Source organism: Silene latifolia, chromosome 9 (assembly GCF_048544455.1).
Source record: "Silene latifolia isolate original U9 population chromosome 9, ASM4854445v1, whole genome shotgun sequence".
NCBI lineage: Eukaryota > Viridiplantae > Streptophyta > Magnoliopsida > Caryophyllales > Caryophyllaceae > Silene > Silene latifolia.
The window spans coordinates 25,551,787-25,571,713 of NC_133534.1; the positions used below are offsets into that span (position 1 = coordinate 25,551,787).

Below are 19,927 nucleotides of genomic sequence, written 5' to 3' on the forward strand. Positions count from 1 at the left end.
CTCTTCCGTGTGCTTGCTAAATCCTTTGGTCTGTTCCTTTAACAATTCTAGTACGATTATATATTGTTGTTCGTAGCTGGGTGAATTTGGCTTTGGGATTGGTTGAGGAACTTCCTTTTTTTCCGGCTTGTCAGCTTGCTCTTTGTCTTTGGTTGTTGGTTCGTTGCCTGTAATGATCGTTCCTTGAGGTGCACCTTGTTCTTGCCTCACGACACCTCAATTGATCCAGTTGCCTAGGAGAATGTTAGTTTGGTTGATGATTTAGGTGAAAATGCTCGTACTAGGCAATTGTCCTCCATCATCAAGTTTTGGATATCCAATGGAGATCTCCCTAGTTATTGTTCTCTATTAGGAATCTATTACTCTATGTTTTATCTTATTCGATTTTACATTGTAGTATATCAATATGGTTTTGAGAGCCATACTATTGGAATGTAGAACTTTTCCGCTCTGTCAAAAAAAAAAAAAAAAAAAACTTGAAAAAAATAAAGTCATGATACTCTTTTGTTCCTAACAGCGTGTATTTTGGTTGTGTGAGATGGGGATCATATAATAAAGTCGATGGGATAAGAATAATCAAAATTAGCAGGGTAAAATGAGTTTAGCTAAATTAGTTAATTACACAAAGAATAATGCAGCTTTGTTTCTTTGAAGCACATTCTATTTTCAACACCAAGTATCTCATTACGAGTAGTTTGGTTTTCCCTCCTAAAACAACATGAGTTACAATTCGATGGAATTTAAAAAATAAAAGGATTGTTTGTTTACTTCAAACTAATCACATAAATTGAAGTTTCATACTCTCTAATGGAGGAAGTTGTTTACCTAATCCGCTTAGGTAAGTAAAAATTATTGTGAAATTCACTTTCACATATTCCAGCCAAACTATTTTCACCCATTTCAATTCATGTGTGAATTACAAAAGGTGTGAATTGTTACTTTCGTGGAACTACAATTCCTATTGAACCAAACAATTCCCTAGTTACTACTAGTAAACCTGGCAGATGAGTCAATCGGTCGGGTCAATTCGGTTTCCCCTGTTTGGAAAATTTCAGAGTGGATCAGTTAGGGTCATTTTTGGGTGGGTTGTTTTCACGTTGTTGGGAATAAAACTCAGTTTCCAATAATAAACATTCGGTCAAGTAGAATAAATCCGTGTCAATTCGAAACTCATGTAAGAATTAGATCCTCATTTCGAGTGTGGGTCATTCGAGTCGCATCATTCGAGTCGGGTCAGTTTTACCGGATCTAGTTACTAGATCCATGATTTATTGAGCTTGCAACACTATAGCAAAGTAAATTTCATACACACCTTTTCATACACTGTGCCTTATGGCTTATTGTTTGTTAGAAAAAAAAAAAAAGCCAAAAAACCTTGTAATTGCCCAACAATTGGCAAATCAAGGCAACAAAGCAGATCTCACCAAACGTGCACTCGGGCTTACAGGCATAACTTGAAGCATATGTTGTTAATTCAAAAGAAGCTTAGCCATGTCGGAAAATCCTTCAGCCACTTGTTGCATAAATAAGCTTGTCGAACTAGTAATGTCCGGATAGAAACATGCTGGATGCACATAATATTTACACTCCTGGCAACTGAACACCCTGGCATTAATTGTTCCGGTATGGTGGCACACTGCACATTTCTCGAAGAGAGGCCTTGTTTTAAGCTCGAGTTCATGTTCCGGGTGCAAAAAGGTTAGTAATCGAGTCGAGTTATTAGCACACATCATGTCAAAGTTGGCATCGCATTCTTGACAATAGTATCTGTGGTTTACATTACCGTCATTGTGGCAATGGTTGCAACTGTACTCGGATGTTCTGGTGGTTAAGATCATTGGATGTTGGTGGACAAATAGATTGGTTTTCGTCGTTTCCAACGCTAAACCTGACATTATGCTGTCAGAGATCGCGCAAGCGTGGTGCAAGTCGAAATTGCATCCTCTGCAAGAGTATCGACTGCCTGAGCTCTTTTGTGAGCATGAGTCGCACCTGTATGAATAAATATTTGATTAGATCGTATGCCTATGTTAAGGAAGATTAATTCTTTTAAGGGATTTAATTTGTACGATTTTCAATTATTTCGATTAAAGTCATAATGTAAGCTGATTAAACCTTTAATGGTAGTCTTTACATTTTCTCTTTCACTTGGTATGGGGAAGAAGTGGACTCTAGAAATACTACTTAACTTAGCTAATTTTAACTAATTGAGTTTTTAGTTGGGGAATCAAAACCTTATCAATTGTTTTGTAGATCACTACATAAAGTATTTTTAAAGATATTAATGTTAAATCAAACAAATATTTTTAAAATGCCCATGTTTCTTTCTTTGATTCTTTCCCTAGTATTTTTTGGCTAGAGCACGTTTCGAAAATAATCCTAATAAGTATTTCTAGGGTTGTAAATGATCTGAGTAGGGTTGTCGGTTCGGTCAAGTTTGCTTCGAGCTCATTTTTTTATTTTTTGTATAATTTTAAAAAAATTATATCCCCTATATACTAAAGATTAACACATCTTAAAAATTCCCGCCCATGTATGTTAATAATGAAATATTGCGCTCAATGTTATATTCTGACTAATTCTTATTCTCTAAATATATTCTAACCAAATTTTTTCTAGATATACTCATTGTTAATTGGCTCCACTAATTGAAAGTATATTCGGTAAATACATATATATACTAAAATGAATAGGGGAAAAAAAGGAATACGAGTAACGGTTGCCTCCATAAGCAAATATGAGACCATGTTGAGGATGAAGACGGTGATTGTTTAGCACTTGTAGCGGCCCGCCACTACGACGTTCAATCTCCCTCTCTCGGACAGCCTCAACGTGAATGTTAATGTCACCAGTCTCGAGTTTCTCCCGATCGCCCATGTATTCAATGGCAACACGGCCAGCATTAGTGGCTGCGAGAAGACCAAGCGATGTTACTTGGTCCATGATATGTTGCACGCTTATTAATTTACTATCAAATTAAAAAGCGAGCACCCCCTTATTTATACACAAATTATACATTCATAATTCGATTGTCTACCTTGTGAACTTGTTAGACCAAGCTCTGACAATTGCCTAATAACTTCCATTACACGTTGGAATGACCTACATTTGGTTAAATTGATTTTCGTTCCCGTATTATTTAATTACATGGAAATCTTCTTCTTTATAATAGTTACTTTCATGAAATATGAATCCATCTCCCTTTTGTCCTTACATCGCTAGGATCAGCGTGTATAAGAAAAGGTAAACCAAGACTGAAACACGGAAAAAAATCATTGGCTTATAAAATTATCTATCGAGCCGTGAAAAAGATTCAACATAAATGAATTGCGAGTATTATTCATCGGTACGATCATCGAATATAAATTTTGGTTTTTTATTAAGAAAATATTTTGCCTTTGAAGTTATCCTTGGTATATATTATTACATCATGATCAATTTTCAGAAGCAAGGGAACAAGTAACTTGATGTGTGCTAGCCTGCTAGGTATAATTAGATAATACGAAATTTATGAGGTAATACTATGATAGTAATGCTATGAGTGGGATATATCATAGTATATATTACTCCCTCCGTCCCGGTCAATTGTTGTCCTTTGATTTTGACACAAAGACTAAGGAAAGAAAAAAAAGGGTCAATTATAAGATGACAAGTGGACTAAATTGAGTGTGAAGGATCAAATTGCTCATAAAATGCAATCCTAAAATAGAAAGGACAACAATTGACTGAAACACTCAACAATGGAAAAAATAACAAATGACCGGGACAGAGAGTGAGTAATATGTAATTTGGACAGAGTAATATAATAATAGTCATTAGTCACTGAATTTATGGCGTGAATAATTACTCACTCGCATCGGAGAAATAGAGAAAAGTGATCTAGCTTACAACCCAAGGCGCTACTCCATCCATTGTCAATTGGTTTTGGAATGTAACCTCCTTGTATTTATAAAGTGGACAATCTCTCCTTCTCGGTGGGCGTGGCCCAAGCCCATGTGCGATTCTAACATAGGTGTAGTAATACTATTATAGTTCCGCGCTCATGGCTGAACCTGGGCTTAGATGCCTACCATCGCACTAAATAATACTCCCTCTGTCCCGGTCATTTGTTGTTCTTTTCCAATTTGGGGTGTCTCAGTCATTTGTTGTCCTTTCTATTTTAAGAATAAACTTGATGAGTAATTTGATCATTCACATTCAATTTGTTCCACTTGTCATTTAGTTATTGGCCTTTTCCTCATTCCTTGGTCTTTGTGCCAAAACGAAAGGACAACAATTGACCGGGACGGAGGGAGTAATATATACTATGATATATCCCACTCATAGCATTACTATCATAGTATTACCTCATAAATTTCGTATTATCTAACTTTTAAGGGCTTTGGGGAATTCTATGTTTTGTGCTCTTCTGGCTAATTGGAAAAGGTCAACTTTTAAGGCAATGTGGAGTTTAATCTTTCAGCCGTTGGCTCTAAAAGAGAATTGGTAACGGTATGTCAACAGAATTTGGATTCAAAACTGCTCTTGCGACTCCCTTTGCCCAAAGCCAAAAAAGGAATTACTCGATGAGTTGTCACGATTTCGATTCACACATATGAAGGGGCAGAGTATCTGCACTACTCTTGACTTGCTTGGGATCAGCCCACCGCGGAAATCAATAGCTAGACAACTTACTTTCCAGGGTTGATCAATAGCTAGACAACTTACTTTCCGCGGAAATCAATAGCTAGACAACTTAGCTGAATAAGTTAAGTGGTAGTAATCGAGTAATCAACATCTTAGGAATCGAGTAAATAAATGTCAGAAAACCCGGCTTACTGTGGGAACATGTGGAAGGCATCTTGTTAAAGTACGAACTCATATATCTCATGGGCGGTAAAAAAAAAAAAAAAAAAAAAAAGTGTCCGAAATTTAATTGTATTCGAACACAACTCCGATAAAACCAAGTTTGTTGTTTATTAGTTGCGAAAGTCCGAGATTTCGTAACAGATTCCCAAATCCTGAAAGTTTAAATTAAAGGGTATTAACATGTGATCAAAATGTTGTTTATGAACTTTAACTTTGGTATATGATGCTATAAAACGTACGGACTACAATGATACCGTCTGAAAGAATGTTGGAAGAATTAATTAGTAGTAGTAAATTATAAAGTTAGTCACATAAAAGTTGTTGGATATTGTCAAAGCAAAGGTGAGTATCGTTCCAATTTTATCAGATGTCCTCGACAGTCAACTAAATGTGTACAAGATTTTTGTAACAACTAAAATGAGGTAATCAACTTCACACCTTTATTCCTTTCTCTTTATAAGAAGAATCATATTCCTATGGCTTTTCGCAAGTATAAAAGATTTGCTGGTTTCAAAAGTTTGATATAAGTTGAACTACGAAGTAACAGTTTTATTGTTATTCTTACTGTATTGAATCTCTTGAATTCTCCGGTTTGTTGCCTTAATGGGTATTAGCTCATCTCGTCTTCTTAAGAGGATTGGTTCTAGATGCCAAGTGAAATTACTCATGGTTGGGCTTGATGCCTCTGGAAAGACGACAATATTATACAAGCTCAAACTCGGAGAAGTTGTTAGGACTCTTCCTACTATAGGTATTCATTCATTCCTTTTGTTTTCTGTTAATGCATGTTTCTGAGTATAGATGACAGTTTTGTTGAACATGAAAACCATGACTAGTACACGAAATAATGAGATTGCTCTATCTGACTAGGTTTCAATGTGGAGACGGTTGAATACAAGAACGTTAGCTTTGCTGTTTGGGATATTGGTGGTCAAGAGAAGGTACCGAATATCACTCTCTTTATACAGTTGATTATGCGTAGTGATAGATGAACCAACTCAACCAAAACCTTAAGGTGATGGTTGAAGCCCAACTATTATAAATATTCCTATTATTAATAGGAATATTTATAATAGTTGGGCTTCAACCATAACCTTAAGGTGATGGTTGAAGCCCAACTATTATAAATATTCCTATTACGTAGCTCTCCCAGTCTCCCGTCTTTGTTCTAAATGCTGAAAAGTGAATCTTGAGGATCAAATGTTTCTGATGTTCCTTTATGTTATTACTCAGATTCGGGCATTATGGAGACACTACTTCCAGAACACCCAAGGACTCATTTTCGTGGTAGATAGTAGTGACAGATCTCGGATTATTGAAGCTCGTAATCAGCTCCACCATATTCTAGCTCAGGTTAGTGGGAAAACACTCAAACAGCAGCTATGATTTATATACTTTCCTTTTGGTTTTGCTCTCTTCTGACAATCTTCTTTACTTTGGTATTAGAATGAACTGAGAAATGCGGCCGTTTTAATATTTGCCAACAAGCAAGACCTTCCAAATGCAATGTGTGCCTCAGAGGTAGCTAACGGCCTTGGTTTGCACTTACTTCGTCAGCGTACCTGGTAAGTACACTTTTAGGAACTGTATTTCCTAACAACTTCACATTTAATCGTGTTTGATCGGGTGCATGACTTGTTTAGAAGAGTATTGTACTATGCTATTCTGTAAATTTGTTATCGTGTTGCAGGTTTATACAGAATGCTTCTGCAATATCAGGGCGCGGACTATATGAAGGACTTGATTGGCTATCCAAGTGTCTATGTACCAAGCCTACATGAAATCCTTCTGGTTTTCACGATCATGGAGTACTCCTACACCTACAGCCTTCTACGGAGTATCTTTTTTTTTTTTTTTCTCGAAGCTGCAAATAAAAGCGACCATCATCCAATTTTTGGGAATAGAAGTTGGCTTTACGGAACAGTTGAAGATTTGTGTGAAGTGTTTTCACAGGACCCTTTTTTAAGTAGAGAACTAGAGCATGAGAGTTTTACATTTACCTGATTTTTTCCTCTCGATGCAAGCAATAATCTAGTTTTATTCTTTGTTCTAATTGTGTATTTTGCAAAGTTTTTCATGTATATTTTAATTTGAATCAATAAAAACTACACTCCCAAATGCTTCATTATGTTTAATTATGACTATGTATGAAGGCCAAAAAAAGAGCAAGTAAAAAAAATGGGGGAAATAATTTGCACCAGCCGGGAATCGAACCCGGGTCTGTACCGTGGCAGGGTACTATTCTACCACTAGACCACTGGTGCTTTTGTTGTTAACATCCTCTTAACGTAATATAGGTTCATGTTCTCAGTAACTCGTTTTTTGGTGTAACTCTCCTGCGTTCCTAAAATTGTGGCTTGTGGCATACTGCAATTTATCAAATTATCAGCATATTTCTATAGATTTATAGTTCATACAGTCCATTAGACCGTGTATGGATGACTCGTAAATTACAAGTACAAACAACGCATAAATGAATTTCATAAAATTCATGACTTCAAACTATTTCAAACCCGCTAATATGCATTTACAGTATACAGGCCAAAATCATGCATGGTGTAACTGTTTGTAATCCAAGACTGCATTTGATCACCTCTACAACCCTATACTACTAGATGTATGTCATGGAAGCAGGTTGCATATATAGCAAAATGTGTACGCATTAGCGTTTAGCTATCAACACTTTGGATACAATCCTTTAACGTCTTTTTAACTCTTTTGACGATTGAAAAAAAATCGAATAAAGTTTATCATTAACAGCAAGACACAGGAAAGTAAAAAGTGACAGCTTCTTGTATTGTACATACGCCGATTGTGTTGTGGTGATGTACAGCTAAATGGCACACTGATTAATGACTATTATTGCTACAATTGACGTACTTTAATGTAATGGGATAAAATCAATTGACATTCCACCTTTTTTTGGTGCTCAACTGCTGATCCTCAATCATACGTACAAAATCAACATCACTCTGGTCATGCCACTAGATCTCATAGATCGTAAGTTATCATAAATTCTTACTTCTGACCAATCACGATCGATTTAAATAATGTTATAAAGGAAATGGGGTTGTAAGATGTTATAAGTTTGTGACTATTACAAGTAAGACTGGTTAATAAGTTATGCGAGGCATTATAATCAAGGACAGACGTAAGATTATTTGTTAATAGAGATGTAGTTACAAATGTATAAATTAGAATGGTGGAATTTATGCTAAAAATATTACGGAGTAACTTTGAAAGCTAACTGTCTGGATTATATATTTATCTTTTTTAATTCATTTTGAGGGTTATTTATGTAAAGGTTAACTTTTTAACCGTTATCGATATACTCACTCTCATCCACTCTAGAGATAACATTCATTATTACTATAATATTACTAATTTGGCTTTTAAATTCTTTTACTCCTAATTTTGAATCCTAATTTTATCATCTTATACTTGTAAATTAAACTCCGATCTCGTGCTCGCGGCGAGACTGTAAAATTAATTATAAATGAAGAATTTAAGATGGTTGCATTCTTAAGGCACTTGCTTGTTGAATTGTACTCTTGATAATAGTTACTTAATTCTTAAGGAGGTGTTTGGTTCAAGAAAAAAAGTATGAGGCATGAAGTATGGGCTTGACAAATATAATAGTTTTATATCCATACCTCAAACTCATGAGGTATGAGTTTTTCATACCCAATAAGAGGGGTGAGTATGAGATTGAGGCCTTGTTTGGTAAACAGCGGATTAATTTCAGCATAAGCAGATTATAAATGGCAGATTTTATCAGAATGTTTGACTACCATATTATAATTAGCAGAATTAATTTGAGTGTTTGGTAATTGGCAGATTACGATTAGTAGATTGTTAGTTTTCTTTGTAAAATGGAGACAAATTTCCTATTTTACAATATGTTAACCAATATGCTGGGGTAAGCAGCATATTGTAAAACACCATATTGACCCCAAATACTTCAATATGTTGTTTACCAAACACTAAAATTAGCATATTGATTGGTCAAACATGCTAAAACCCTTAAATATGCTAAAAATTGGCCAATATGTCATTTACCAAACAGCGCCTGATTCTCATCGGTATCAAATAGAAATGGGTAAAACATGTGAAAACAAAATTATGATGTACTTGATCAAAACAGTATCTTTATGATTTCATAATATCAAAAATTATTTAAAATATTTTATTTTACAGATTTTAACCTTAATTTAGTTTGAAATCCATACCCCTCAAAATTGAAGCAAACACAAACTATGGGAAATTGAGATCCAACCTCATACCACCAAGATATGATTTCTAATTCTAAACCCATACCCTACACAAAACAAACGCTTCGTAAAATGAATTGATGAACCTAACTCCTTTAACTTTTCTCTCCTAGGAAAATATAGATAACTTTGCCCACACTTGGCGAGACAAGAAAAAACATAGAGAAATAAAGTTTTGTGGAAAACTATTTACTATCTAGCTAAGTAATTAACAAAGATTGGGTAAGAAATTAAAGTTTCACAAAAAAGAAGTCTAAAAGCAAATGATAGATCAAACCATCATAGCTACTTAATGCCTAGAAGGACTTTTTCTATTTTTGTTATTTATTTGTCTTTTGTAAAATTTATTATGGGGTCTGTGTAGCACTCGTACGAACAAGAGAGAGTTTGGTTTATAAGTCTAATGAGTTTCATTCCAAAACCAATTGGTTATAAATTGACTAACTCATTGATTGAGTAACTTATCGAGTTTATATATTAGACATATCTTTCATTTTCTTTCAACGTGAGATTTCACATAGAGTTCCTTTTCATCTTCATACACCCCTCACATGTGAATGGCCTTTTTTTTTTCATGCTCAGGTCACACAACCATGGGTTCTGATACCATCCTACCATATGTTCAAAAAATAAGATTTTAGAAAGTTTAATTCAGAACCATTATTACTACGAATGATTTTAATAGTAGCATAAAAATGATTTTTTTTAAAGTGATCACTATCTATGACTAAAAAAATGAATTTTTTTTAAGGTAATCACTATGTACCATAAAGCGGTCATTATTTACCAAAAAGTGGTAACATTTTGCCAAAAAAAATATGAAAAAGAACGATATATACGAGAATTGATGTCAATGAAGATAAACTTCTATTGGTAACCGTTAGATTGTTTAAGTAAATAATTTAAACCGTTTAAAAAATGAAAAGAAAATGTAACGAAGAGAATCTAAATTGAATTTTTAACAATGTCATGTGAAAATGGACGCCTAAAATGTGCGAATAGTGGCACCAAAAATAAAAGCATGTAAAATTAGATACACAAATTCTTGTTTGTGACGGCACATATCCGTCACTTTTGAGTGACGGATACCATTTTACCTCATAAAGTACCCACTTTTTCTCTCTCTGCAACACTATTCATGTGGTTCCCTTTCTCCACTAACCCATTTTGTTACCATTTTAACTCACAAAATATCCGCCACAAATGGTAACCCGTCACAAGGGAGACCAATTGAGATAGATAATCGAGCGATCGGAATTCAATCGTACATGTAGACCAGTGACCACTGACCAGTGACCACTGACCACTGGTACTGACCACGTACGAGTACTATATACAAGAGCTTCAAGTTGATCCGTACAGACCAATGATTTGTGTCTCTAATAATAAAATCTCTTTTTTATTTATCACTTGTGAAAACCTGACTAAATACGTCAGTCATTGGATTCCCACCTCGTGTACTACTTGACATTTTACACTATTATTATAGTAATTGTCAGTAATTAATTAACCAAACAATGTACGAAATACTCAGTAATTAAAATTGAATCTTGGTCGTCTCTGACTCACTGAGTGGTGTACTACCCAAATTTGGGGGTTTTGATGGTTAAAGTGGATTCGTTAATCTAGGGCTTAAAACAATAATATTCATTTTAGTGATAAAATAAATTTAAATAGTATCGTTTGAATAAAATAAAAAAATTAATACTTTTATATGGAGTAATTTTTATTAAGGATGGTATATAATTTCAAGTTTTTTTCAAAATTTAATTTATGACTATATAAACATAAAATTTGTACTCATAAATCCTATTTTACTATCTATTATGATATTCACGCTCTCTTTTTTAGTTGTCTCAAGATAAGAGCCATTTTGCCATTTGATTTATTTATTTTATCTAATTTTTGTGGTTATTTTTATCTAATATACAAAGTCGTAATTATTATATGAATTTGACACATGTTATTAAATCAGCATGCACTTTTATGTTTATTACTCCGTCTATTGTAACAAAATTACAATAATAGCTACATAAAGAGTGCATTACTGGAAGACTTTGGATCGATATAGTAAAACTAACTGAAAGTGAAAGAATAGTGGTAAACTGAAAAGGTAATTGAAATTTGAAAAAATTTAGCTGAAAATTAGGAGCTAATAATATAAGGTAATTGATTATATAAAAAATGTTTGACATACAAGCTAAAATGGCAGCTAACTTTTGGTGGCATAATGTAAAAAAATATAATAATTATTTAATATTGTATTAGAAATTAAATAGATAAAAAAAAGGAAGATAAAATAGGATCAGGGACCTTATTTCTCAATATGCTATTTTAGATAACATTTCATTTCAGCTAGCTTATTTTATTAAGGCTCTTTTTGGCAAAATATTTCAGCTAGCTTATTTGACTAAATTAGTTTATTTGACTAAAATTTCTGCTACCTTATTTTTGTGTAATTATTTGGGGTGTAGCTTCTTTAATTAACGTAATTGCTATTTCATGAACAATTTTTACTCTTTCATAAACTTTTTACCATTATTTTTCCTTACCTTACCCATAACCAAATTCTCTTCATCTCTCTTCCTCCCAAAACTCATCAAATTTGTTTAAAAAAAACTCATCAAATTCGATTCAAATGATTCAATTATGGACTAACTATCATGTTGATCAAATAATGATCCGGATTTAATTAATTATGGATACTAACTATCAAATGATTCAATTAGGGAGATTTAATTAATCAGGGTTTACAAAAAATTGTGTTAATGGAAATTAGGAACGCGGGAAGGGCGGCTAGGGTGGAAGGGGAAGGGGCTGAGTTTGGACGTCAAAGGGCGGCGTGTAGTGGTTGTCGTTAGAAGGTGAAAGAGAGGAGTATAGGGACGGAATGGATGCAATACTTGTGACAACGAAGGGGCGGAGGGAGAGTAACGAAGGGACTGCGATGAGGAGGGGCCATGGTTGCCGGCGTTCAGGAGGCTACAATGCTGGTATGGAGCGGAGGCCTTGAGTCCAGCCAGTCTTAAGGAGGCGACATGAAAGGACGACAAAGAGGTGATGGTTGTCGCGTGAAGGTCTAAAGCCTGGGCTCAGGGGGTTGAGGGTGGTGCGGCGGTTCTGAGGGTGGCCTATAGGATATGGCTATGGTGGACATTGTTGGGTGGGTGGTGGTCGGTTAGACCTGTCAAACGGATCTAACGAGAGGGTTACGGGTCAGGTAGTTTCGAGTTCAGGTAAAATACGAATCAGGTAAAATACGGGTCAAGTATATATGGGTTTCGAGTCGGATTCCGGTTAAAAAACGAGTCGATCAACATCTTTTTCTGACATTTTTTAAAACTTCTTTTATATCAATTCCTACCATTTATACGTTTTGTCTCCTCTTACTCGTCTTAGTCAACTTAATTATTGTCACAATTCTCACCATCACCACCACCATCACCATCGCCACCATCATCATCATCATCATCATCATCATCATCATCACCCTCACTAACTCGCTAAGTACGACAATGAGACTCAAATAATAAGACAATGATGATGTGGCATGTGATCTGGGGTGATGAGTTGCAGCGCCTACGTGGAGTGCGGTTCGACGTAATACGATGAAAGAGACGATGTGGCACACACTTTTAGGTGATGACGTGGCATCTGATCCGAGGTGATAACGTGACAATGCTGACGTGGAGTACGGTTCGACGTAATACGATGAAAGTGACGTTGTGGTACACACTTCAACGTGATGACGTGGCAGTTCTGACGTGGAGTGCGGTTCGACGCATACGATGAAAGTGACAGTAGGCACACACTTCGAGGTGATGACGTGGATTGGGATCTGAGTTAATGACGTGACAATGCTAACGTGGAATGCGGTTTGATTTAATATGGTGAAAGTAATGGCGTGGCACACACTTGAAAGTGATGACGTGGCATGTGGCCCGAAGTGATGATGTGGCGATGTGGAAACGGGTCGACGTAATATGGTGAAAGTGACGGCGTGTCACAAATTTGAGGTAATGATGTGGCATGTGGTTCGAGGTGATGACGTGACATACTGCATATATACATATTTTTCCTCAAAAATTTTTAAGTCAATATATATTTGACATTGTGTATTTTAAGGAACATATATTGTCTTGACCCAACGGTCAACCCATTACGGGTCGGGTTTTGTCCCAGTATTTATGAGTCAAAACAGGTTCGGGTTAAAAAAACGAGTTATTTGCGGGTTATTTACGGGTCGGGTTACATTCGATTTTCGGGTCAGGTCAGGTTTTGACAGGTCTAGTGGTGGTGGTTGTATGTGGTGGTTGGTTGGTGGTTTTTGCATTGGAATGAGTAATTTTTCAGGTTTATTGGAATTAGAAAAAAATAGTAAATGTGATCAAATGACAAGGATATAATGGTCATTCATGTCCATGATCGAGTAAATTATGTTCATGAATGAGCATAACTCTTAATTAAATGAGCTACCTAAAATGAAATTACCTAAAAGAGTAAGTCTCTTGAGAGACTGTCTCTCACTATATTACTGAGGGATAACCAATAATTAAACTAAAAATTAATTAAAATAAAAAGATAAATATTAAATAAAAATGGTAATTACCTATTACGAGAAAGGTCTTACATTAACAATTTGTGTATCTGAAGTGAAATGCTACTTATGGTAGCATTTGAGAAATTAGCCGCTTTTTATTACTCGTATGAATTTTCTTCCTTTCTATCTCTTTAGGGGGTGTTTGGTTGAGAGGTTTGGAATGAAATGGAATGGATTCTAGCCATTCTAGTGTTTAGTTGGGGTGTTTTGAAATGGAGTTAGAATCCTGATAGATTCTCATTCCACCCCAACCCCTTGGAATCCCATACCCACCCCCTCCCCATGGATTCAAACTCCATCCCTTTATATTTATTTTTCTAATGAACCGTACCAAACATGTTTTGGAAGGTATGAAATTAGAATCCCATACTTCTATGGGGTTTCTCATTGCAATCTATTCCATTTCTAAGTAGTGAACCAAACAACCCCTTAAATCCTTAATTTATAGTAGTGAATACTTATTATGCTCTTTTATGTTATTTTACCAAAATTCAACCACTTTTCAATTACTTTATCAAACATTTTTTTTAATATAATCGTGTACCTTACAAGCTCCTAATTTTCAACTACATTTTCAGATTTCAGTTACCTTTTTCGGTTTCCAGTTACCTTTTCAGGTTTTAGCCAATTTAACAAACACAACCTAAGAGCATCCACAACAACAATAACATTTTGTTGATTTTTGTGGGCCCTCGACCTATCCATCTCATTTTATCATAAGATGATATTTTACACAAAAACTTTACACAACAACAATAAATTTTAACCTGACCCCAATCTCTCACCTCACTCTTTATTCTCTCCTAACTCACATAAAAAAAGAAAAAATTACTAACAATTTTCATCCTCAACTATCTACAACAACAAAAAGTTCTACTTCTAAAGTTGATATTTTTCTGTTCATCACCCCACAACAACAAAATTTATTTATCTAAAGATGACTTTTTGTGAGACTCATCATATTTGGATGAGTTTGACAAAAAATCATCTTTTGATTTAAAGTTTTTGTTGTTGTGAGATGATGAGTGTAAATATATCATCTTTAGACATAGAAGTTTTTGTTGTTGTACATGGTCTAAATAAGCTACTTGTCAATGACTTTTAAAAGATAAGGTATCTGAATTTTTGATTAAATAAGCTTATTTTGTCAAATAAATTACTTGAAATATCTTACCAAAATGGATAAAAAAGGACGATAAGTTGGTTCATTTAATTAAACTGACAATCTTAATTTTTTTTATAAGAACTTTTTAACAAAATTAGTTTAGTTAAATTATTAAATCTTATTCGGGGTAAGACATCAAATTTTTTCTTTTCTACACTTCTTAATATTACGCATAATCAATTATATGTTTTTTTATAGTACAAAACAATCTAAAAACTCGGAGCACCCTATAAATACTGTTACTTGCATATTGTGAGAGGACCATTATCCGTTTTCAACTTGTGATAGATAGTGCCCGTCTTCAATAAAAATTTGTATACCCGTGAGTAATTTATGTCTCGAGTTAGGAAATATTTGGTGCAAAAAAATTATTAGCACTTACCTTGGACCTTACTTTCTACATGCATGACCCTAGCAGGTAGCAAGTGCATAGGCATGCGCAACTGGTAAACTTGTACAACCGACAATTACGCAACTTGATAACTGGAGTAATAACCATTGTTTTCCTTGTCTCGCCGTACGGTAAATATCTACAAATTCTCATTATAGACGGGCACTATCCGTCTATACGTATAGACGGATACCATTTCTCCTCACAAAATACTCATTTGCCATAAAGTGGGAAGCACATGGGGGTGCCCCACCTTGTCCCCCCTACTCATTTTATTAGAGGTCTTTACCCGTCTGTTCGTCCCACCCGTCTATACCAAGACCTATTGGTAAATATCATTGTGAAACTACTCCTATTGTCCTATTCATGAATAATTTACACTTATTTTATGTTATAAGGGAGAAATAAAGTAAGTGTAAATTATTGACTAAGACGTTTGAAATAGTTTACAAGCTATCAACAATTTAAGTGGATCATTCTTTAATCTTTGTAGTCTATCTACAAGATTATGAATCTACTTTTGTAAATACAATTATAGGAGTAAGTCGTAAGTACTAAAAAATGTGAAGGAAAATGTCTGGTCGGTGATAATTGTACAATCGCGAATCACATTTATTACAAATATTACACAAAATGTAGCTCAATTTATGTTGCACACTATCGATAATGCGCCTTAATTACACTAAGCTATTTGACATCTAAAAAAAAAACATTTACACCATATCTAATGCTTACACTAATTTTAATTTTACAATCACTATACGCATACATAATTTTCTTATTCTAATAAAAAATAGCATTCCCTCTAATTTACATACACTATTCATACTATCGAAATTTTAATACTAATAAAAAATTACACCCTAAGAAATATGTAAGAAATACCTAAGACATTTTTCCGCTAGAACATTATCAAATGATACTAAATCTCACTACCATCCTCCACGTACATTATAAAAAACTCATACTCCCTACAACTATATGTAAGAGGGTGGTAGCATCGAAACTTAGTATCATTGGTGACGCTTCTAATTTTCCTTTAAATATTTATGGTTGGGTTTAAAAAAAAAAAGGATATATAAAAATAAAGTTTGCCGACAAAATTGACTTTTAATCGAACGAGGTTGACAATTTGCCAGCGTAAGCCTGTTTACAGACCGCCATGGGCTTTTGCGACGGCAAACACAGTGGCGACGACCGCGGACATCCTCGTAAACAATTATCACCAAAGCTCCCCGCCACCGCATCGCCGCCACGGTAAAAAAACCCAACCGGTGGGGTCCCACTTAAATAATTACCGTCCAAAAACAACCTTCTTAACGTACCCTTTTTACTGTACTTCAACGGTATTGGTCCACGTAAGCGATTATACCGTAACGACAGTGACGCTAATGCAGGGTAATCCGAAAAATTTACCGGCACGTATCCTTGTATTTTATTATACCCAAGATCAACGGCTATAAGATTATTATACTTTCTGTCGGGTTTCGCGATGTCGACACCTGTCAGGCTGTTGTTCGCTAGGTTGACTTGTTGGAGTGAAGGTAGTTGGAAGAACCAGTTGGGAAGAACACCTGTGAATGAGTTGGAGCTGAGTTCGACAGTTTCGAGTCGGGTTAAATCGGAAAAGGACACTTTTGATATCGACCCTGATAGAGAATTCGCTTTTATAGCGAGTTCGAGTAAGTTAGGGGGCAATTTTGGTAATTCACCCGAAAATCGGTTAAAACTAAGGTCAAGTCGGGTTAGTTTAGTGAGTGAGGAGAGTGTTGTTGGGAGGGGCCCAGTAAGGAAATTACCAGAAAGGTCAAGGTCAATGAGATTAGTAAGGGTAGTAATGGAAGAAGGGAGAGGGCCAAAAAAGGAATTATATCTTAGAGAGAGGGTTTGGAGAAGAGAGAGGGAAGAGAGAGAATTTGGGATGGGCCCATGGAAGGAGTTTTGACCAAGGTCAAGGGTGAGTAAGTGAGTGAGTTGGGAGATTAGTGGGGTGAGTGTACCAGAGTAGCCTACTGAATCGAGTGTGATGGAAATGACCCGTGTTGAATCAGGTGAACATGTTAGGCCACATATGAAGTGTGTTGTTTTAGGGGATGAGCATGGGTCAAATGAGAAATCCCATGTAGAGATGCAAGATGAGGGGAGGATTGTTGATGGGGTTATTGAGGATTTGAATGATTTAAGCGCGGCGATGTCGCCGGGATTTGTTAAGGAGGCGGAGAGGGAGAGTTGGAGGAGGGTTATGAGGAGGAGGAGGAGAAGAGGTTTAGGCATGATATTTTTGAAAGGTTTTTGGAAAGTATGTGGTGATGCTTGAAAAATGGTGGGAGATTTGGAAGGGGAATTTAATAGTGTGAAAGTTAGGGGGAAAGGGTGGGTATATAACCAGGTGGAGTGCACTAAAAACCAAGGCCAATTATGAGACATGAGTTCAATATTTGTGAGCTACTCTATTCCAGATGCTTGGTGCCAGATTAACAGCTTTGTTGTGTTTGGTGATTATCCGTTTGGTGACTCGTGTGGTCCATTGCTACAGTGTGAGTGACTGTGTGTGTACATATGGGTCATCGCTTGTAACAGTTGATCTTATGTTACTAAGACTTGAAATCCTAAACTAGTTCACAAATTCTTGTTTAAGACAATGAGGTCGATAATATCGGTCTTAACCTTAAAATGGGTCAATATAATAGATGTGACAAGAGGAGCATGTTTATTCATGTCTAGGCCGTTATTGTAAAATACTCCATACTTGTAGAAGACTTAAGACAGACACTATCGTATTCCGCCTTTTCGTAACAGAAAAAAACGCTTTATTTGTAAATCTATACTCCGTATGTTATACAAGTATTTGGAAGCTGTAGAGATAATGAGAAAAAGAGCCTATGCTTTAGGTAGTTCACCTATTCTTGTTTAAGACGGAACTATTTTATTTTATCTTAGACCTAAAACGAATCAAATAACATACCACTTGTATAAATTAGACATTAGCAAAAAATCTTGTCTTATCTATGTAGGTGTATGCTATTTGACCCTGTTTTAATTTTAAGACAGATATATCCGTTTTAAGAGAGACTTATCGTAGGTAGTTTAAGGCTTAATTAATAGATTGAACTCATGGCTCTTGACATCACCAAATAGAGAATCAATATTAGGTTAGGTGATGATTAATTAGGAAGTGAAATGAGTCCAAATTTGATATTGCAGGCTTGCAGCTGTCTTTGAGCACTTTGGTAGATAGTGACTTATGTTCTTATCTCCTATAGATTAGGTGACAAGAATGAGGTATGCAACTTGTGAGTTTAATTAACCAACCTTAATTAGAAAACAAACCATGGAATCAAATCTTTGTTAATTACTAGTTAAGCCAGCTCATTTGTAGTTGTTTGATAACTGCTTATTGGCCAATTAGATTATAGTATGAATCAGGCACCAAACAAAACAAGGTCACGAGAACAAAACAAGGACTTGAAGACTTGAAGATATTACGGTCTTACGGAGTACAAATTGATTAATTAATGCTTCGGTTTTGTGAAACAGTGAAGAGATTCCAAAGTTTACATGGGTGCGCAAGGTGACAAATGGGCCTAATATATATTTTCCTAATCCCTTGGGCTTTTAGTCGTTTCGGCCCATGGCTGAACATCTCGATTTGCACAAATTATACTATACGACGAACACGAATGTAGGGTGTGACGACACCTTTCTCGGGCCGGAGATTTACGTGTAGGTCTTTGGCCCATGGTTGAACGTCTCATTGCACGGTTGTACCAGGATTAGGGGTGAGCAAATTTAGGTCCGGACCGGAAAAATGGACCGGACCGGACCATTTGGTCTGGACCAAACCCGGACTGAATTAGTTTGGTCCGGTCCTCGGTCCTCATTTTTTCAAGGTTTGGTCTTCGGTCCGGTCCGGTCCAAGACCGGTTAATTTAGGTCCGGACCGAATGGACCAAATTTCAGATTTTTAGTGACGCAAGATTAAAATATTATGAATCAAATTAATATTTTTTCTTCAAAACACATTATAAATTAGTATTGTCAATGATTTTCATAAAAAGAGTCGTCTAATTATTTAAATGCATTTTATTTAGCGGAACTAAAATGTAATTATCGTATACGAAATGGTGAAAAAACTAATTTTAGGTCCATTTCGGTCCAAGACCGGACCGGACCAAATATTTCGGGTTGGGTCCGGTCCAAGACCGAAAGTTTTAGGTCCGGTCTTCGGTCCACTAAATTTTTATTTTCGGTCCGGTCCGGTTTGGTCCGGTTCGGTCCGGTCTTGGACCGATTCTCAGCCCTAACCAGGATACACAATGAAAACGTATTTGCGAAAAGAATTACATGTAGGGTTGTTTAAAAGGTATCTTGGGTCGAAAGAGATGAAAGTGGGCACGCGGACTGTTGGACTGGCACGCCTAAACACAGCTCATGATCATTTTAGCCCGACATGGGATTGACATGATCCAGTACAATACGACACACCATGGGTCGTACCTGGGTCACAATGTGAAAAGAGATTGTGTCTAGCCTAGGCACGACACGACACGTTATGGGTCGTGCATGGGCGGCCATTTCATCCACCAACAGCACGAAATCCACGTTCCTTAACATTTTCTCCTCCATACATGGTGGAATGACACAAGACACGA

At 35.8% G+C, this 19,927-nt stretch overlaps 2 protein-coding genes and 1 non-coding gene across 4 annotated transcripts; 1 reads left to right on the top strand and 2 right to left on the bottom strand.

The window, feature by feature from the left end:
- The first annotated feature begins 5,201 nt into the window (after positions 1-5,201).
- Positions 5,202-6,963, top strand: LOC141602537 (ADP-ribosylation factor 1-like). Of its 2 annotated transcripts, XM_074422771.1 has the most exons (6): positions 5,202-5,270; positions 5,463-5,599; positions 5,719-5,789; positions 6,082-6,201; positions 6,295-6,413; positions 6,539-6,727. In XM_074422771.1, exons 1-6 carry the CDS (start codon positions 5,266-5,268, stop codon positions 6,627-6,629), a joined length of 543 nt encoding a protein of 180 aa, XP_074278872.1. In that variant the 5' UTR covers positions 5,202-5,265; the 3' UTR covers positions 6,630-6,727. The 2 variants fall into 2 exon arrangements, with proteins under 2 accessions (XP_074278872.1, XP_074278871.1); XM_074422770.1 differs by lacking the exon at positions 5,202-5,270 and having other exon boundaries at positions 5,371-5,599; positions 6,539-6,963.
- A 78-nt stretch (positions 6,964-7,041) lies between these two features.
- Positions 7,042-7,112, bottom strand: TRNAG-GCC (transfer RNA glycine (anticodon GCC)). Its single transcript has one exon. It is a non-coding gene; the product is annotated as a tRNA-Gly (tRNA).
- An 8,741-nt stretch (positions 7,113-15,853) lies between these two features.
- Positions 15,854-17,678, bottom strand: LOC141599426 (uncharacterized). The gene has a single exon (XM_074419426.1). It carries the CDS (start codon positions 17,547-17,549, stop codon positions 16,386-16,388), a length of 1,164 nt encoding a protein of 387 aa, XP_074275527.1. The 5' UTR covers positions 17,550-17,678; the 3' UTR covers positions 15,854-16,385.
- Between the last annotated feature and the right edge of the window lie 2,249 nt (positions 17,679-19,927).

What these genes read in the sequence shown, in the direction of transcription:
- LOC141602537 (XM_074422770.1), top strand. Translation starts at nt 5,452, where the DNA reads ATGGGTATTAGCTCATCTCGTCTTCTTAAGAGGATTGGTTCTAGATGC. An exon ending in TAGGACTCTTCCTACTATAG is followed by an intron (nt 5,600 to 5,718) that starts GTATTCATTCAT and finishes CTATCTGACTAG; the next exon opens with GTTTCAATGTGGAGACGGTT. An exon ending in TCCACCATATTCTAGCTCAG is followed by an intron (nt 6,202 to 6,294) that starts GTTAGTGGGAAA and finishes CTTTGGTATTAG; the next exon opens with AATGAACTGAGAAATGCGGC.
- LOC141599426 (XM_074419426.1), bottom strand. Translation starts at nt 17,549, where the DNA reads ATGCCTAAACCTCTTCTCCTCCTCCTCCTCATAACCCTCCTCCAACTC.